General features: G+C 47.5%; 1 protein-coding gene across 2 annotated transcripts in view; it reads right to left on the bottom strand.

The window, feature by feature from the left end:
* Positions 1–542: 542 nt before the first annotated feature.
* Positions 543–15,397, bottom strand: part of ARHGEF4 (Rho guanine nucleotide exchange factor 4) — a 204,448-nt gene continuing 189,593 nt past the window's right edge. For both annotated transcript variants that reach the window (XM_085586985.1, XM_077785565.2), the window contains 8 exons: positions 13,987–14,169; positions 12,848–13,027; positions 12,030–12,262; positions 10,369–10,498; positions 9,452–9,583; positions 8,289–8,532; positions 7,621–7,698; positions 543–6,407 (listed from right to left, as the gene is read on the bottom strand). In XM_085586985.1, coding sequence (XP_085443111.1) covers positions 6,250–6,407; positions 7,621–7,698; positions 8,289–8,532; positions 9,452–9,583; positions 10,369–10,498; positions 12,030–12,262; positions 12,848–13,027; positions 13,987–14,169 — 1,338 coding nt within the window. In that variant the 3' untranslated portion in view covers positions 543–6,249. The remainder of the gene's footprint in view (positions 6,408–7,620; positions 7,699–8,288; positions 8,533–9,451; positions 9,584–10,368; positions 10,499–12,029; positions 12,263–12,847; positions 13,028–13,986; positions 14,170–15,397) is intronic.

Genomic DNA, 15,397 nt, shown 5'->3' with positions numbered 1-15,397 from the left:
TCCTTCCAATAAAAATGTGACAAAGAACTTGACAATGAGCAGCTCAGCTGTCATCTTAAATTGCCATAGCTGGACCTTCATTTTTAATCTGTAGTAATCTACTTTGTGGTGTTTTACAATGCCTTTTTATTTTCTGTGGTAAAATATATGGGCAAATTGATGCTTTGGAAAGGGGAAGGGGAACACACCTTCCCCAAGTTTTGCTTTTGCCAGCTTTGTAAGAATTGTAATCATGTGAAGTTGCCAGCTGAGCTCAAATGCAGTTCCCTCTGCCTCTGTGAGCACATGGCTGTATCTGGGGGTAAGGTTTTTGTTGATGGTGTGATTTAGATAGCAAGTTTATTATTTCAGGTAACTAGAGGTTAAAGAAAAAAGCCATAAATTATTATCAAGCCTGGGTAATGAGTGGATGCTACTTAGGAAAAAAGGGAAAGAAGTAGGTGTGGAAGGATAGAAGGAACCTGTAAGCAGAATGCTGTTACATAGCTGCTCTATAGTCAGTAGTTAATGCTTTCTGGGGGAATTACAGAAGGATCCAAGACTGAAAGTCAATAGCTTGTTTATTTCCCATCTCACAACTGTAAATGTAGGCAGTCACACACAAAGGTACACAGCTCTGGGGTAAGTACCACAGGTATTTCATTTGCACAGGCAGTGAAACAGGGAGCTGCTTTGGTAGCAAACTTGTGCAAAAGAGAAGCTCAGGACGTGCAGAGAGGAGGGGTGTAGTTGCAGGGGGAAAGAAGACAGGAGTGTTAAGCAAAAAGAAGCAGCCTGCATTTTTCCTAGAAGTGCCAGCACTGCCAAAGCCATGGGATTTTAGTCATGTAGCTCATTAAGGACATGTGTGAGACACAGGAGAAATAAGGTGTGAGGTGTTGATGGCAAGGCAGGGCGAGCTGGGATTGCTGTGTGGTTGGGAAGGAGCAGCCTTTGGCTTCTGCAGAGCCTGCAGCTGTGTGCCTGGGAGTGGAAAGGAGAGGACTCCACTGCTGCCTGGAGCTGTGGTCCCCTGGAGGCATTTCTGTCTGGTGCCAGGTCACACTGCTGGCTGCACCTTGTCCACTCTGACATCAGCTGCACTGATGGGTCACTGCAGCCTGGGTTGATTCCCTCCCCATACTGTCCAACTGAAAGAGCACCACTGTGTCTTCAGGGGGTTAAAATCAGCTGAAGATGCTACCTTTTTTTTTTTTTTCAGTTAATTTTTATGCACTATCAGAATTTTTACTCTTTAACTCATTACTTACCTGAAGACCTGACCTTTGCTTAGGCTGGGAGCTCTGGCACAGGGAGTTTCTGCTGGTAGGCTGGTACAGGACATTCTATTGATATTTTGGGTTGTACCAGTGTGGTGCTGCTGATGTCAGTAGCAGGATGAGTCTTCCCCCTTTGGTAGAGAATGAGAGCAGCAGCAGGCACAGGCTGAGGCTCCAGCACTTGAATAAGGTGTGAGTAGTTCCCTCCTTAAAGCTTGAGTTGCTGTTGTACCATATTCACTGTCCAGATGGGCTTTGCAATGCCCATAACCTCATGAGCAGGTACGTGGTGGAACTTGACAGGAGGATTAAAACAACTGAAGTAATAACAGTAAAGAAGAAATCATCACTTGCTGGGTGCTGTGGCACCTGCCAGGCACTGACAGCTCCAGAGGCTGGGAGGTGAGTGGTGCAGTACTTCTTCAAAAGACTGATGGTTGCACAGAGACTTCTTGAATGATGCTGTTACTTGAACATGTGCTTCCACTACAGTAAATCTGGAGGAGCACAGCCTGATATTTTGACACATCAGGGGAAAGGCCTTTTTATTAAAAAGAAGCTACTTTCTGTCATTCTGGCATCCCAAGCAATGAAGTGTTCTCAGTGTGAAGCCGAGATTCTTTTGCTACTCACAGGTGCCTCAGTTCTGAGTTCTCCCTGTTGGTGACAGGCCTGGTTTTCAGGTGCTTTTGGGAAGCTGTTGGGACACCCAGGTGCAGATGTTGGCACATGGTTGGCTCTGGGATGACAGCTGTGCTGGCTCTGCAGAGCAGTGTCCTGCACAGTGGGAATCTCCTGCAGGGGACTTGGTGAGCTGAGGACTCTGCTGGACACAGGTGGGGTTCCTCCCCAGCTGACACCCTACTGTCCTTCAGGGAATGGACAAAACAGCAGAGATGTTAAAGGCTGCTTTGGGGAACTCTTCTCTCCATGGGAACTGACCTAGTTCTTACTTTGAGTTAGCACAAAGGCAGTTCGTGCTGGATTTGATGCTATTAGAACTTGAACAGTGTATACACCCACAGTGTCTGAATCAGATATTCTAAACTAATAGTTTAAAGTGATATTTTTTTCCCTTTTTTTTTTTTTTTTTTGGTCAGAGCAGAGATTGTTATTTAGTAGCCACTGGTTCTCTTCACTTTACTGGTAGTTTCAGGAAATCATTCTTTCATTTGATTCACATCCTTTACTGAATTCTGTGTTTCATTTGACCAAATGAAATCTGGGCAGATATAGGTCATTAAGAATCATGGCTGTTTTTACAAGAAGTTTCCTAAATGGATGTCTACAGAAGGAGAGGAACAGATAGAACCAACACCCCTAAAGAAACCCCAAACCACCCCTGACTCAATTTCTTTGTCCTCTTTATGTAACTCAAGGCAGAATTGTTTTTCTGAGTAGTTAGCTGGTTCTACCCTAAAATCCAGAAGGACTGGTGTTGTTCAGACTCACATCAGGAGCTTCAGTTTGTTTTGTATGCAAAACTGCATTTCTGGCCCCTGTTGAAGGTTCAGCTCCAGAGAAAAGGTTGCTGATATCTCACAGCTCTGATTCTTCTTTTCAAATGGACACTTGTGGAACTGGCGTGAAGGTCTTGTCCATGTAGCCCAGAGAGCTTGTCAGAGGCTGTTCTTGACTAGCCAGAAACTCTGTTCTCACAAGCTGAGCTGATGCCCTTGCAATCTGCTCACTGTGCACACCCCCAGTCTGGCCTGCACACGTTCACCCCAGTTCTGTCCATTGGCAGAATAATGGGAGCCACTCCAGCCCAAATGCAGATGCCAGGGGGGCAGCGGGGAAATCTGGGCTTGGTTAATCTGTTACCATCTCACACACAGGTACACTTTACTATTTAATGAGTAACTTGGGGGATGAGATGACTTTGAGTGTCTAATCACTTAAACCAAAGGAGGTTACACCTGATTTGTGACAGTTTTGGTGTTCAGGAAACACAAGGTTATGGTGAGAGCTGGGAGGTGGTGGTGGCTGTTAAACAAAGGATGTATTTTGTGATGAAATCCTCTTCAGAGCAGTCTGTGGGTCGGGCGTGTTGAGCACAATGGGATTATGGGTTTGACTGTACCTGTTTTCTGTGTTGCTGCTGTAACTCCACCACTTGGTGTGATCAGTTTTTTACCCGATCTCAGTCTTGCATAGGGAATTGGATCCTAGCTCCAAATGTGGTGTACAAGACTAGAATCCCAACTGAGGACACTTCTTAGAAAGAGTACTGATAGTCAAGTGGAGAGTAGAATTCTTCCAGAAGTAATTAACTGTCCATTGACTGGGATGCTGTCTGGCCAGAGGAGTCTGGTTTGGCACTTCAGAAATTTCTGTAAAAAAAAGTGTCTCTGTAAATCCTTTGTACACACTGGTCAGAGATGCAGCCAGTTCTGGAAGAGCTGATAAATTATGTGATTATTTTAACCACTGGATGCATATTTACTGTTGAGAGTATTGCTACACAGGTAATTAATAATAGCCAATTCTTGTGTTTGTTTCAGGGGGAGGAAGGGCAGGGTTGTTGCACTTCACAGCCACTGCACTCCGGGGTCCTGTGCCATGGTCACCCCATTTCCCTTGGGAGATGAGGTGAGGATTTCTACCAGAGTGACTTCGTTATAGATGTAAAGCTGAGTATATTAAGCAACATTCTGCCTAAAACCAGATCAGACATTGCAGCAAGGGAGCTTTGAATAGATGTCAGCACTTCCATCACACTGGGGAAAGAGTGGTTTTAAGCAGAGATATAAAGAGGTTTTAGGAGAATCTCCATCCTTGAGTGAACCCCCATAGCAACTGGACAAGACTATGAGCAACCTGATGCATTGTCACAGCTGGCCATGCTCAGCGTGGGGGTGTGGGGTGTGATCCTGTACCCGTGTTGGGGAGGGCATGGTCCTCTGCCCCTCTATCCCCCTCCACTTACTACAAAAGCTGATGATAAGCTCAGAAAAGATCATTTTAGTGCCAACAAGTTTTCTTCCTGGCCAATCAAAACAAACACGCCATGGATAAGGAAAGGAGGGTGCAGACACTTAGGGTAAACACAGAAATGACAATTGCCTTGTGTTGCTGAGTGGTGCTGGCTGCAGCTGTCTGACATACCTGTGTGTGTGTGTCAGGGTCTCTTGGTCACCATTTCCCCCCATGGGTGTCTGTACACACCTGGCAGTGCCTCAGTGTGCCTGCTGGGCCACCTTTGTCTGGGTGTCTTTCAGTGTCCCCATGTCTGCGTCTCTTGGTGTCTGTGTATGTTGTGCTAATACTGCTGTAGCTGCCTGATCTCAGGGGCTTCTTGGAGAATGTTTTCTTGTTTGCTTTTTTTTTCCTTTTGCCCCCCACTCCCACCCAGCATTTGACCCAGTGTCCTCCCCAGAGCAGAGTGACCCCTCTGGTCAGGTCCCTGGGATGGCTTCTCTGAGGTCACCTTCTGGCATGGCCCCTGTGGCTGAGCAGCCCTGGTGGAGCTGCAAGAGCACAATCCCCACAGTGACTTTGGAAAGAAAGCTTCACACAGATAGACAGGCTGAAGACAAACACAGGCTGAGAGTCACTTTTACAAGTTTCTTTATGAAATTAAATGTTGCCCCTGGTCTGGGGGGAAGATATAGTGCAAGAAGGACTTTGTACATGCTACTGAATTCAGATATCCCTGGATGACCAGACTTTGGTCAGCTACAGCATCAACAAACACTGGATTTCTGAGCTCTGCAGACAGTTAGTGCTCACTCACACTTGAACTGGAATGAGCCTGTGTGTCTTCCTTCCACTGTCCCAGGATGTCTCCTAATCTAGGGAATTCAGTCAGTATGGCTTCTAACTCTTGCTATGGTAAGGCAAATCTTTCTTTTTGCTAACCAAGATTTAAATTAATTCTTTTTGGCCACCATTTGAAACTTGGGTACTTAAAGTGAGGCTCTTTATGCCAAATGTAGGCCTTTATCAAGCGGTTTTCCATTTTTAAAAGTGTCAGTAACACTCCTTGAATTTGAGGGTCTATGGGAGTTTGCATAACAATGACGTTGCAGAGTTGAACAGCAGACTCTGACTTCTGGGAGCTAGGTTTGCAAATATTGACCTTTCTTTAAAAAAAAAAAAAAAGAAAGATTAAACAGACAAAACAAGCATCAAGTTAACAACATCTGACAAGAACAATTACAGACTTACAAAATACACAGTTCTGATTTTTACCATAAATAAACACATTACAAACAATGAGCATTTTCATTGGCCAGGAAATATGGCAGAATGATGGAGAGATGAGAATCTAAAGAATTGAATATGGTATTAATTAGGCACATTTTTTTCTAACTTATGTAACTCAAACCAACTAGAGAAATTCTTTGACTTGACTCATGCTGCAGGTTGGCACAGTTTAATGTAGGACACCTTTCACGGGTGCTGTTGGAATAAAGGGAGGGAGGAGGTCACAGTGCAGTGCTCACTGTGCTCTGAGTGCCTGCAGAGGCTGCTGAGTTAGTTGGACACGTGGAGGAGGATCACAGCTCTGAGAAATGCAGGGCATGGGGTGGGCAGAGCAGAAGGGTTCATCCCTCCTCATCACGGACTCTGAACTGTTGTTCCGAGCACGGCGGTGGCCGCGGGGCCAGCGGGTCCATCGGCTGCCGTCCCCGGTGGCAGCTGCCAGCCAGCAGGGGCGGGCACAGCGAAGGAGCGAGTCCAAGTACAGCTGGCAGGGTAAATCTCTCGGGCTGCAGCCTGCCCAGCTCCCTGCTGCGCGCTCCTGGAGCTCTGCCCGCTGGGCAGTGCGGGGCTGGCTCCGTGGCACCGCTGCCCGCGGTGTGCCAGCGCCCACGCGGCCGCACCTGGGAGCCAGCGGGGCAGCCGGGCTGCCAAATAAATAGGGAAGGCAGGAGCACAGGTGCCATCCTCTGTGAGCACAGGGCTGGAGGAACCCGGCTCCGCCTGCCAGCACTGAGGGCTAAAGTGCTTTCTCAGAAGGGGTTCAGGCACAAACGGGCTGTCCCTATTTCCGGAAGGGCGTCAGCCGGCTGATGTTCTGCCAGAAGTTCGAGGGCTTGCGCTTGGGCTCTGCCAGCATGAAGACCTGCTGCTGAGGGAGCGTGCTGGGCAGCGTGGGGTGCTTCTGCCGCATCAGGAAGTCGTAGTAGGGCCTGGTGACAGCTGGGACAGGAGGAGGAGATGGGAAGCACGTTAGTTGAACACAGCTCCTTTCCCCCCCCCGCTCTGCCACTTCCCCCAGTCCCTGTTAAAGCTGCAGGGCTGTGAATTGGGTTTGTCTAACTGTTACCCTTCCTTTCATTTATCCTTACTTTCAGCAGTGCCTTTTAGGATTAGAGCTCATGTGGAAGGCCCAGAAATGTGCTGCACAACTGTCAGGTGTTCTGCCAGCACAACAGCAGGGCTAGAGAGCTGCAGCTCATGCCTGGTGACAAACTTAGCTGGTGCTTTTGGCTGTGCTGGGAGAAGCAGCTGCTGTGCAAGTGCTGCTGGTGCCTGTTACAACCTCCTGGGCTGGATTTCTGACTAGGAATGGTCAGTGCCTGCATGGAGGATGAGGCTGGTCTGTGCAGTCTCCTCTAGTGCTGTGTCCCAAGGGCTTTGCTTTGTTGGCATGGTCTGGCCTCCTTCCAAACTTTCCCCTGTTTACAGCCAAATCTAATTTCTGACCCTTTTTGACATTTAGCCAAGCTTTCTTTCAGGAGATGTGGCTGGTACCACCAAGAGGAAGTGGTTGCCTCTGTGGGTTCAGAGGAACCAAGCAACATCTCTTCCTCTGAACAGAGAGAAGGGGAAGGTGGCATCAACAGGGCTGCCTTCAGCCAACAGTGCTGTGGGCACAGGAACCTTTATTTTGCTTGACTTCACTCTCCCTGGCTGCTGCTAATGGTCCTGGTCTCTGGCAGGTTGAATGAAGAGCTCTGCTCAAGCATGGTACCTACCCCTGGCACCCTGCCCAAGGTTCAGGTTTCAGAGCATCTTCCATGGGCACAACTGCCCACCAGGAACAGTCCCTGCTGCAGAGACCTCTGTGGCCCTCTGTGCACCATGGGGATACTACAAACCCTGCCTTTAGCCAAAGGGAATGCCAGACTGCTGGGAAAGCCTGGCTCCTGGGGAGAGGCTGTGCACTGCCCCTGGAGCAGAAGCTGCTGGGTTTTGGCAGAGTGCTGAGTATGTGCAAAGTGGCTCTCCTGGAGACAGGAATAGTCTCCTGACTCCAACCATCTGAATCTACCAGGAATTGCAGTGCAAATTGTCACCATCTGGCGTTCTCAAGAGTTTGTTACTGCCACTTCATTGAAACCTCTCCCATGTAGTAAATCCAGAGCCACCTCCCATTGTCACAGTGTTCCCGTGTTCAGGTGTGACTCACCCTTGGGCTTCCCAGCGTGGTGCTGCTTGCTGGCATTCAGCATTGCCTGCTTTTTCTGCACCTCTGTGATGGAAAAACCTGGAAGATAAAGCAGATTTCTGTCAGCAGCAGGTCATCATTTGGTACCTCAGGAGAAGACAGGGAGAGGCCACAGTTACTGCCAAGGCTGGGGGGCACAGCCTGGGCTGGGCTGCACAAACCCCCATGCAGGGTTTGCTGCCTGCCCCTCAGCCCATGCTGCACTGGGGGGAGAAGCCAGTCCAGGCCAGTGCTGGCTGAAATCTTTCAGATCACACTAGGCTGAATCAAGAAGGATTTGGACAAAACAACACAAACCCTCTTGTACAGTGAGAGCCCTTGAACAGGTTCCTGTTCTATACTGTTCTGGACCCTGTATGTAATGTATTGACTCTTTTGTCAGCCCTGCTTGAATCCTTAAGACAAATCAGCCTCCCTGAGGACAAACTGCAGTGATGGGTTATGGTGGTTTGCAGTTTTTAACGGCACAGATTCATTCAGAATGTGTAATTCAGCAGCCCAGAGCTGCCCTGGAGCATGGGCTGGCTCCCCCACCCCTTCACTCCTCAGGCATTAGCCAATGGGTAAAAAAAAGATAAAATAATAATGATTAGAAGAAAATCAGTCTCCCAGCACTGCTCTTTCCATACCTGTCTCCTGGTCAAGCTGCACCTGCCTCCTTTCATTCTCAAACGCCTTCAGCCAGCGCTGTTTCTGCTCAGGCTTTTTTGCACAGAATAAATGGACTTCCTCAGTGTCCCTGCAGTGCAGCTTAAATGCATTTTTCACACTGATATTGAAGTCCTTGTCCTTGCCATCTTCTACATCCAGTATTTCCATGTCATCCATGTTGATCCGACTCTTGTAGTACAGGATGTCCCTGCGCAGGAGGTCCTGTAAGAGAGATCACAACACATGTTGCTGTTTCTTGGATGTGATGGAGAATTTAACCTTCCTGGTATCATTACAGTCCTGTAAAATAAATGAATACTGGATTTGAGTCTGTGGAACTGCAGAATGCTGAGTTGCTGTAGGGAACCACATGGCTTGTTCTGGCAGTGGGGTCAGGACAGGCTGGTGTCCGTGTTGGGGCCGATCTGCTGCCCTGAAGCTTGGATGTGACACATGATCCCAAATCCTCATTAAGCCTCTGACAAAAAGCACTATTTGAATCCTTCAGTTCCAGTTAAAAAGCAAAAATAATACTAATTATCTCTTGGGTTTTTGTTGACAATGAAAAGTAACTTTGAGATCAGTGATTTTCACACCTAAGTTACATGGAGCTACCTGCATGCCATGGAATATGCAAAAAATAATTGGCACATCCAGTTCTGAAATTCCAGAGGAAGGTACCGTTCACTGGCTCCAAGATGGAAGATTTCTTTTATTACTCAGCTTATGAAAACAGCATGAGCTGTACTTTCAGGCTTACATTTGCTGTTAGCATGGCCTTACTGACTGCCAAGGCCCACAGCTGTTCATCAAACCTGCAGTTTTTTCTGAATACAACACTAAGCTGGAAGTTCAGATGAATAACAAGGTAGTTAAAAGAACTTGTGTGACAATACTCATAGCTGAATTGTATAGAATAACCCCACACTAACCCCAGAAGCAGTGCAGTGCTTTCCTTGTTTGCTGTGAGAATTAGGCCAGTAGCTGATTGCTGTGCTCAGGTGCACAGAACACCCCAGGACCTCAGAGAAAAGAATGCACAGAGAAGGCTCAGTGCCAGGAGCACATGAGGCCAGGAGAGGGTGGAGAGGGAGTTCACTTAAATCCATCAGCACAGCAGTAGCCAGCTTTCATGGGTTACCTTCTTGCAGCAGACAAGCTGGTGATCGAAGAGGAAGAACATCCTCTGTTGGCTCTTGGCTTGAGGGTGGGAGATTTTGGCCAATTCCCCAGAATAGATGAGTTCTGAGCTTCGGACTAGGACATCTTCTCCCTGAGAACAGCAGAAAGAACAGGTTGGTCTCAGCCTCATGTGAAAGTGGGAGCTTGAATTCCTGCTGGCAGAACTCGTGTGGGAATGAGAGAGAGGCTTCTGTGCTGGAGGACAGTCCTTGGCACATCAGGGAGTGGGAGCTAAATTTGATTTGAACAATAGCTTGTTAAATTTTTAAAAATCTCCTTTTCCAGAGAGTCTGCTCAGGAAAGCTGCTCCATCCCAGACATAAAGGAGGCACAGAAGGAGGGAACTAAGAATTTAGCCTGACATCCTTGGGTGGGGAGACAGTGTGGGTTTATTGAGTCTAGGATTTAGAAAATTAGTATTTTTTTTTTATTATTTTTTTTAGTGATTTTTTTAAATGAGTCTACAGGGAGCCTTGGGTTCCTCTGTAACTACGCCAGACCTTGCCATTCTGCAACAATAATCTGGCTTGTTAAGAATTAAGGAGCAATTCTGGTCATTTGAGAGTTTGAAGTCACTCAAGATAAAATGGGGGGCAAGAGAAAAATAATAGAATTTCACTAACCTACATGCTGATTTCGTTCTGCAAGGAAAAACAGGGAAACAAAGATCCCAGGGAACATGCAAAGGCAGCTGGTCTAGCTGAGTTATATGCCAGACCTAAAAGATCATAACTGTTTAAACAAAAATCATCCTCTCCACAAAGATGGGCAGAGAGCTGAAGTGGGGCTGGACAGTGAGATATCGCTGTAGAGAGAAGCTGTTGGAAGAGCAGAAGAGGAACAAGGTGGAATTCCTTGGGCAGGGAAGTCCCCTACCTCCCAGTCCTCGATGGAGCTCTGCCACTGAGCGATTTTGTCGATGTTCTCCAGCCGCCGCTTCCTCTCGTTGATGAGCCGAGCCACGTTCTTCATGGCGTTCAAGGCAGCCTCCACATCCTTGAAATCCCTGGGGAGGGACAGAGGCTTTAGGCTTGGCAGAATGGCACGTGGGTGTTGTACCTGCACTCCAGAGGAGAGCAGCCTGGCTCAGAGCTGGGGATGGAACCAGGAGTTCCACCTGCGATCTCTCACAGCTGTTCTGTGCTGGAATCAGAGACCTGCTCCTGTGGCAGCTTCTCAGACTCTCCGTGGTTTTCAGGCACAGATTAGATATTCATTAGAACAACAGTGTGTTAAATTTTTAAAAATCTCCTTTTCCAGGGAGTTTGCTCAGGAAAGCTGCCCCATCCCAGACATCCCAGCCCTTTATGTGTAAAGGAGGCAGAGAAGCAGGGAGCTAAGAATTTAGCCTGACATTCTCGGGCAGGGAGACAGTGTGGGTTTATTGAATCTGGTAACAAATTTAGGTCACTTCTGGGGAAGGGAAGGGAAGGGAGAAAGTAATCAAATTTAGCTACAGAGGTGTAAATAGAAATTGCTGGAAGAACCTCCAGGTTCTCATTTTCTTTCTGCAACATAATACAGAACTATATATATATACAACATATTCACAATGGGCTCTGTGCCCATGCAGGGACTGGTCTGTGGTGCAGAGGTGAAGCAGTTCAACAGTAAGTGGCTTCTTTCAAACATGAGCTGGCAGGGTAGGACAGAGGCTGATCTGCCCTCCCCCACACACCATCTGTGGCCACCAGCTACTTCTGCTGAGTTCAGAGCGGCTGGGAAGGAGCTGAGCTGCACAACTTGGCTCTAAGGCAACTCTTAAAACATCTGTGCACTTTCTTAAGGAACAAGACATGCTTTAAAACACTCTGGGAAATATCAGGGCTGCAATTAGGAAGTTGAAATTAAGTTAAACCACAATGGACCAATATCAACACTTTCATACAGATTTTTCACGTTTTCAGGTACTTAATTAAGTGACAGTTATTTGAGCCAAAGGCAGTGCCTTCACCCTGAAAGTGAGCAATGGATTTGGAGGCTTTGGAGCTGGCACTGACAAGGCACCAAGTCTGTGTGGCTTGGCTGCTGCAAGGCACAACTTCCCACTGGTGAAGTGTGGCTGTATCAACATGTTGGGATATATTCAACCAATGCTTTTGGAGGCAAAGTTCTCAACACCAGCACCAGAAACATGTAGCTCCAAAGCTTGCATGTGCTGGTATCACACATATATGAGCCAAATAAAACATGAAAAGTGCCATTATAAAGTGGACCTTGTAACTCTAGATCTGTGACAGGAAAGCTCAGTGCTAACGTAGTGGAAAATTATGTAAATACACTTTTATTATATACTTATAATAAATTATAAGTTATTGTTGTTATAAGTTATATACTTATATAATATTACACGTTATATATAACTTATATTATGTAAATATACTTTATAAAATTATATAAATACACTTCTTTCCTGGCTTCTCTGAGGTAAACTGTAAGAACTCTGGTGTTGGCTGCAGTTAGCACTGCCCTCCATGCAGGATTCAGCACGAGCCCATTTCCATGGGAGCAGCCTGGCTCCCTCCCTCCCCACTCACCTGTGCTGGGGGTTGGTGTACTTGAGCAGCTCGGCCAGCTGCAGGGGGTATTTGCAGATTTTCTGCACGGGGGTGAGCAGGAAGCCATCCAGGGAGATGTCAATCATCTTCTGCAGCAGGCGGCAGGCCTCGAAGAAGTAAACGTACTTGTTCACCTTGGTGAGGCGCGACAGCTCCAGGCAGGCGTTGGGGTGGTTGTTGCAGTACTCGGAGTAGATCTGAAACTCTGTTTGCTGCAAGGCACAGGGAGGGATTTACTGCCCGTGGCCCCCAGGCCATGCCCTAGCTCAGACTCCTGTGCCTGTTTGGTGATTTGTCTCCTCTAACTGGAGCTGTTTGGTGATTTCTGTCCTCCCCAGGCTCTCTGGGGTCTGGTAGGATGCATCACGGCTTCAGCACCTGCAGCTCATCTGAGAGACCCAGACATTCCCACATATCCTGGTCTGGGCTCAGCTGAATGCTTTTAGTGCCCCCACCAACCACAGCTGATCCTTCACTGACCTGAAAATACCATTACTGTAAACTCAGTCCCGCTCGAGATTTTGGAGTCTTCCTACATTTTTCCTAAAGTATCAAGGTCTGGCAGGGATTGTAGTGTTCAGAAGATAAGGTGCTTTGAAAACGCTCTTTCCACAGCCACAAGAGCTACAGGGTATTTCTTTGGGAAGTGGTTAAAAAGGGCTGGGACAGAGGGTGGTGGCATTTATTTTGGTTGGATGGGTCTTTTTAAAGAAAGCTTCAGTTCTATCAGAATTTCTAAATCCTCTGGCTTAATCCATGCTCAGCTACCCCTTTCCCATGAAGTCAAATTTACTTACATATTCCAAGAAGCATGAGCCAACCTCACTCAAGTGGGGGTGGTCTTTGTTAAATTTCTTCTCTAGTGCTTTAACAAATTTCTTCTGGCACCTGTAGATGTCCTCAATATTTCCAAAGATTGTCTTCAGCTGTTCTTCTGTAAACATGTCTGCTCTCTTGCGGCACTGCTTAATGTAACCCTAGGAGAAAACCAAATTGGAAAGCTTCCTGGGCATCTGCTCTGTGGCAACAGAAAGCCTCAAGGACTGCACTCAGGTGTTCCTGTACTCCCTTTCTGCAGATCTGCACCCATCTGTAACTATTACTTCCTGTCATGTTACCCTAAACATGGTAGAAATAGAAGCTGCCACAAACTCATGGCAGCCCTGGGCAGTGCCGCAGCTCACACCTGAAGGAGTCACAGATCTGCTTTCTCTCTTGCTGAATGAAAAAGCCTTTCTGTGTCTGCAGGCAATGCTCTGACCCAGCACTGGTAGATTCAGACCAGTTTAGTCCAGTTGTGGACCTGGTTTGGTGCCTGTGTGAGGAGCTGCCCGACTGACTCCAGGCAGAGGAGAGCTCCGAGGGGCAGGGGGACACTGCAGCAGCAGAGGCTTGTTTGTGAGTGCCCTTTGCCCCAGCTGCCTCTGCTGGGAGCCACTTCTGTACCATGGCAGTGGAGAATTCTGTTCCTGCAAAAATTCCAACTGCCTCCACTCCCACAGTGTACACGATGGATCTCTTTTAGAAGAGGTGTCACAATATTCAGCATATTTGACAGTAAAGGATCCAATTGGCTGAGCATCCCCCAGTTGTTTTGATCTGAGCATGACTTGCCTGAAGGCTGGAGCTGCTGATTATATTACCCCAGAACATATATTAGAGTGGACAGCAGTGCTGGACATTTACTTTTCTCTGGCTTGGGAAATTCAATTAATTCCATTTAATCAGAGCACAAGTGAGTGCTCCAAATGCAGAGGCATTTGGGATTTTGCTGCAATGAATTGTCTTCTGTTTTCTGAGCATATAATGGCATTCAGCAGAACTTTTGAAAATCCAGTCTCATTTTCAGAAAAGTTATCTGCTTAGGGTCTCTTTCTAGGTAAGCATGGGACACTTCAGAGAAGTTCTTACAGTCCCTTCCCCCTTTATTCCTTACCTCACAAATGTCCTTCAGGTGCTTGATGTAGTCTCGCTCTGTGCTTATGATCTCATTGATGACATTGGTCCTCATTTGGTCTTTGGTGGTCTGGCCCATCCCAAAGCGTCGGGAGTCGTCCTCTTTGCCCCCCTCCACCTTCAGGGGATAATCTTCCATGGGCTCATCCTGGTTCACTCGCAGCTGTGAGGCACACACACAGGATGTTCACTGTCCCTGCTGCTAAACAGCTCTGCCAAGGCAGGGAGTGGATGGCAGACACAGGCTGAGCCGGGACAGGTGAGAGGAGGGTGTGTGTATTGCCTGCAAACGTTTTCCCCTCGGGGGGCTGAGGCCAGACAGTCACTTTGGGGGGGGCACTGGCAGCTGCTCCCACCGTGGCATGGGTGGTTTGAGGCAGGCATTTCTTGTGGACAGAAGTTACAGGAATAATATGGAGCCCTTCAGGAATAATACATATAAAATCAGGACCAAAATGGTTTATCGAGTGAAATTTTCTTAAATATTTGAAGGAACACTTCAGGAGGGAGGGGAGAACCAGCAAATGGCTGGGGTGTTATCTAATTTATTGTTCTCGTAGTGTGTGTGACAGATGGCCGCTCGGTCTCTGCTTCCCCAGGATTATTTAGAGACTGCATTGCTAAGGTAAAAGCAGCCCGGCTGGCAGTGGCGCTGAGGTGGGAAGGCAGGAAGGAAGGCAGGAGGGCAGATGGGAAGGGCAGGCAGGCGCTGCCCGGCCGGCCGGGCTCTCGCTCCCCATCAGGTGGCAGCACAGCACGGGCCCAGCAGCGGCCGCAGGAGCGCTCCCAGCCCCGCCGCTCGGTGCCCGTGGGAGCGCTCTGTACATGACCCAAAGGATCCAGCACAGAAAGGAATGAAAGATAGGAAGGTAAACCACACAAGATTATAGGAATTTTTAGTACAATGACACATAACTGCTTTAAACTTTTAATGTAGTTTCTTCTAGGCTCTATGACTTACCACTTGTTACAAATACACCTACATATAAAAAGGAGTGCATAACCCTCGTTTGTCAACACAGACACAGGTTATATTTACTCACTGCTGAAGCCCTCAAGATGTGCAATCCTGGTTCTCCTCCAGTGTGAGCAGGACATCGGCAGCTCTTAGTCTCAAACCTCATCCAGAAACTCATGTGGAGTGACAGAGTCCTGCACTCTGAGCCCAGCCTCCAGACAAACCAGCTCTCCCTGCAGTGAGCTTTAGAGCCAGTGGTAATTAGCAGGAACTTTTCAGCTGGATGCTTGAATAAGTGTTGTGATTCCTCTGTTAAAAGAATTTCTTACTCTGCATCCCTAAAGCCTAGTACTAGTCTGCTTTACTCTAAGATGACAAATTTTTGCCAGCCGGGACAATTCAACTTTTAAGTAACATGAAAGAAAAAAATTCT

The sequence above is a fragment of the Lonchura striata genome, chromosome 9, assembly GCF_050655825.1.
Source record: "Lonchura striata isolate lonStrDom1 chromosome 9, ASM5065582v1, whole genome shotgun sequence".
In the NCBI taxonomy this organism is placed as follows: domain Eukaryota; kingdom Metazoa; phylum Chordata; class Aves; order Passeriformes; family Estrildidae; genus Lonchura; species Lonchura striata.
The sequence above is the reverse complement of the archived record's forward strand: the minus strand, read 5'-3'. Positions and strand labels throughout refer to the sequence as shown.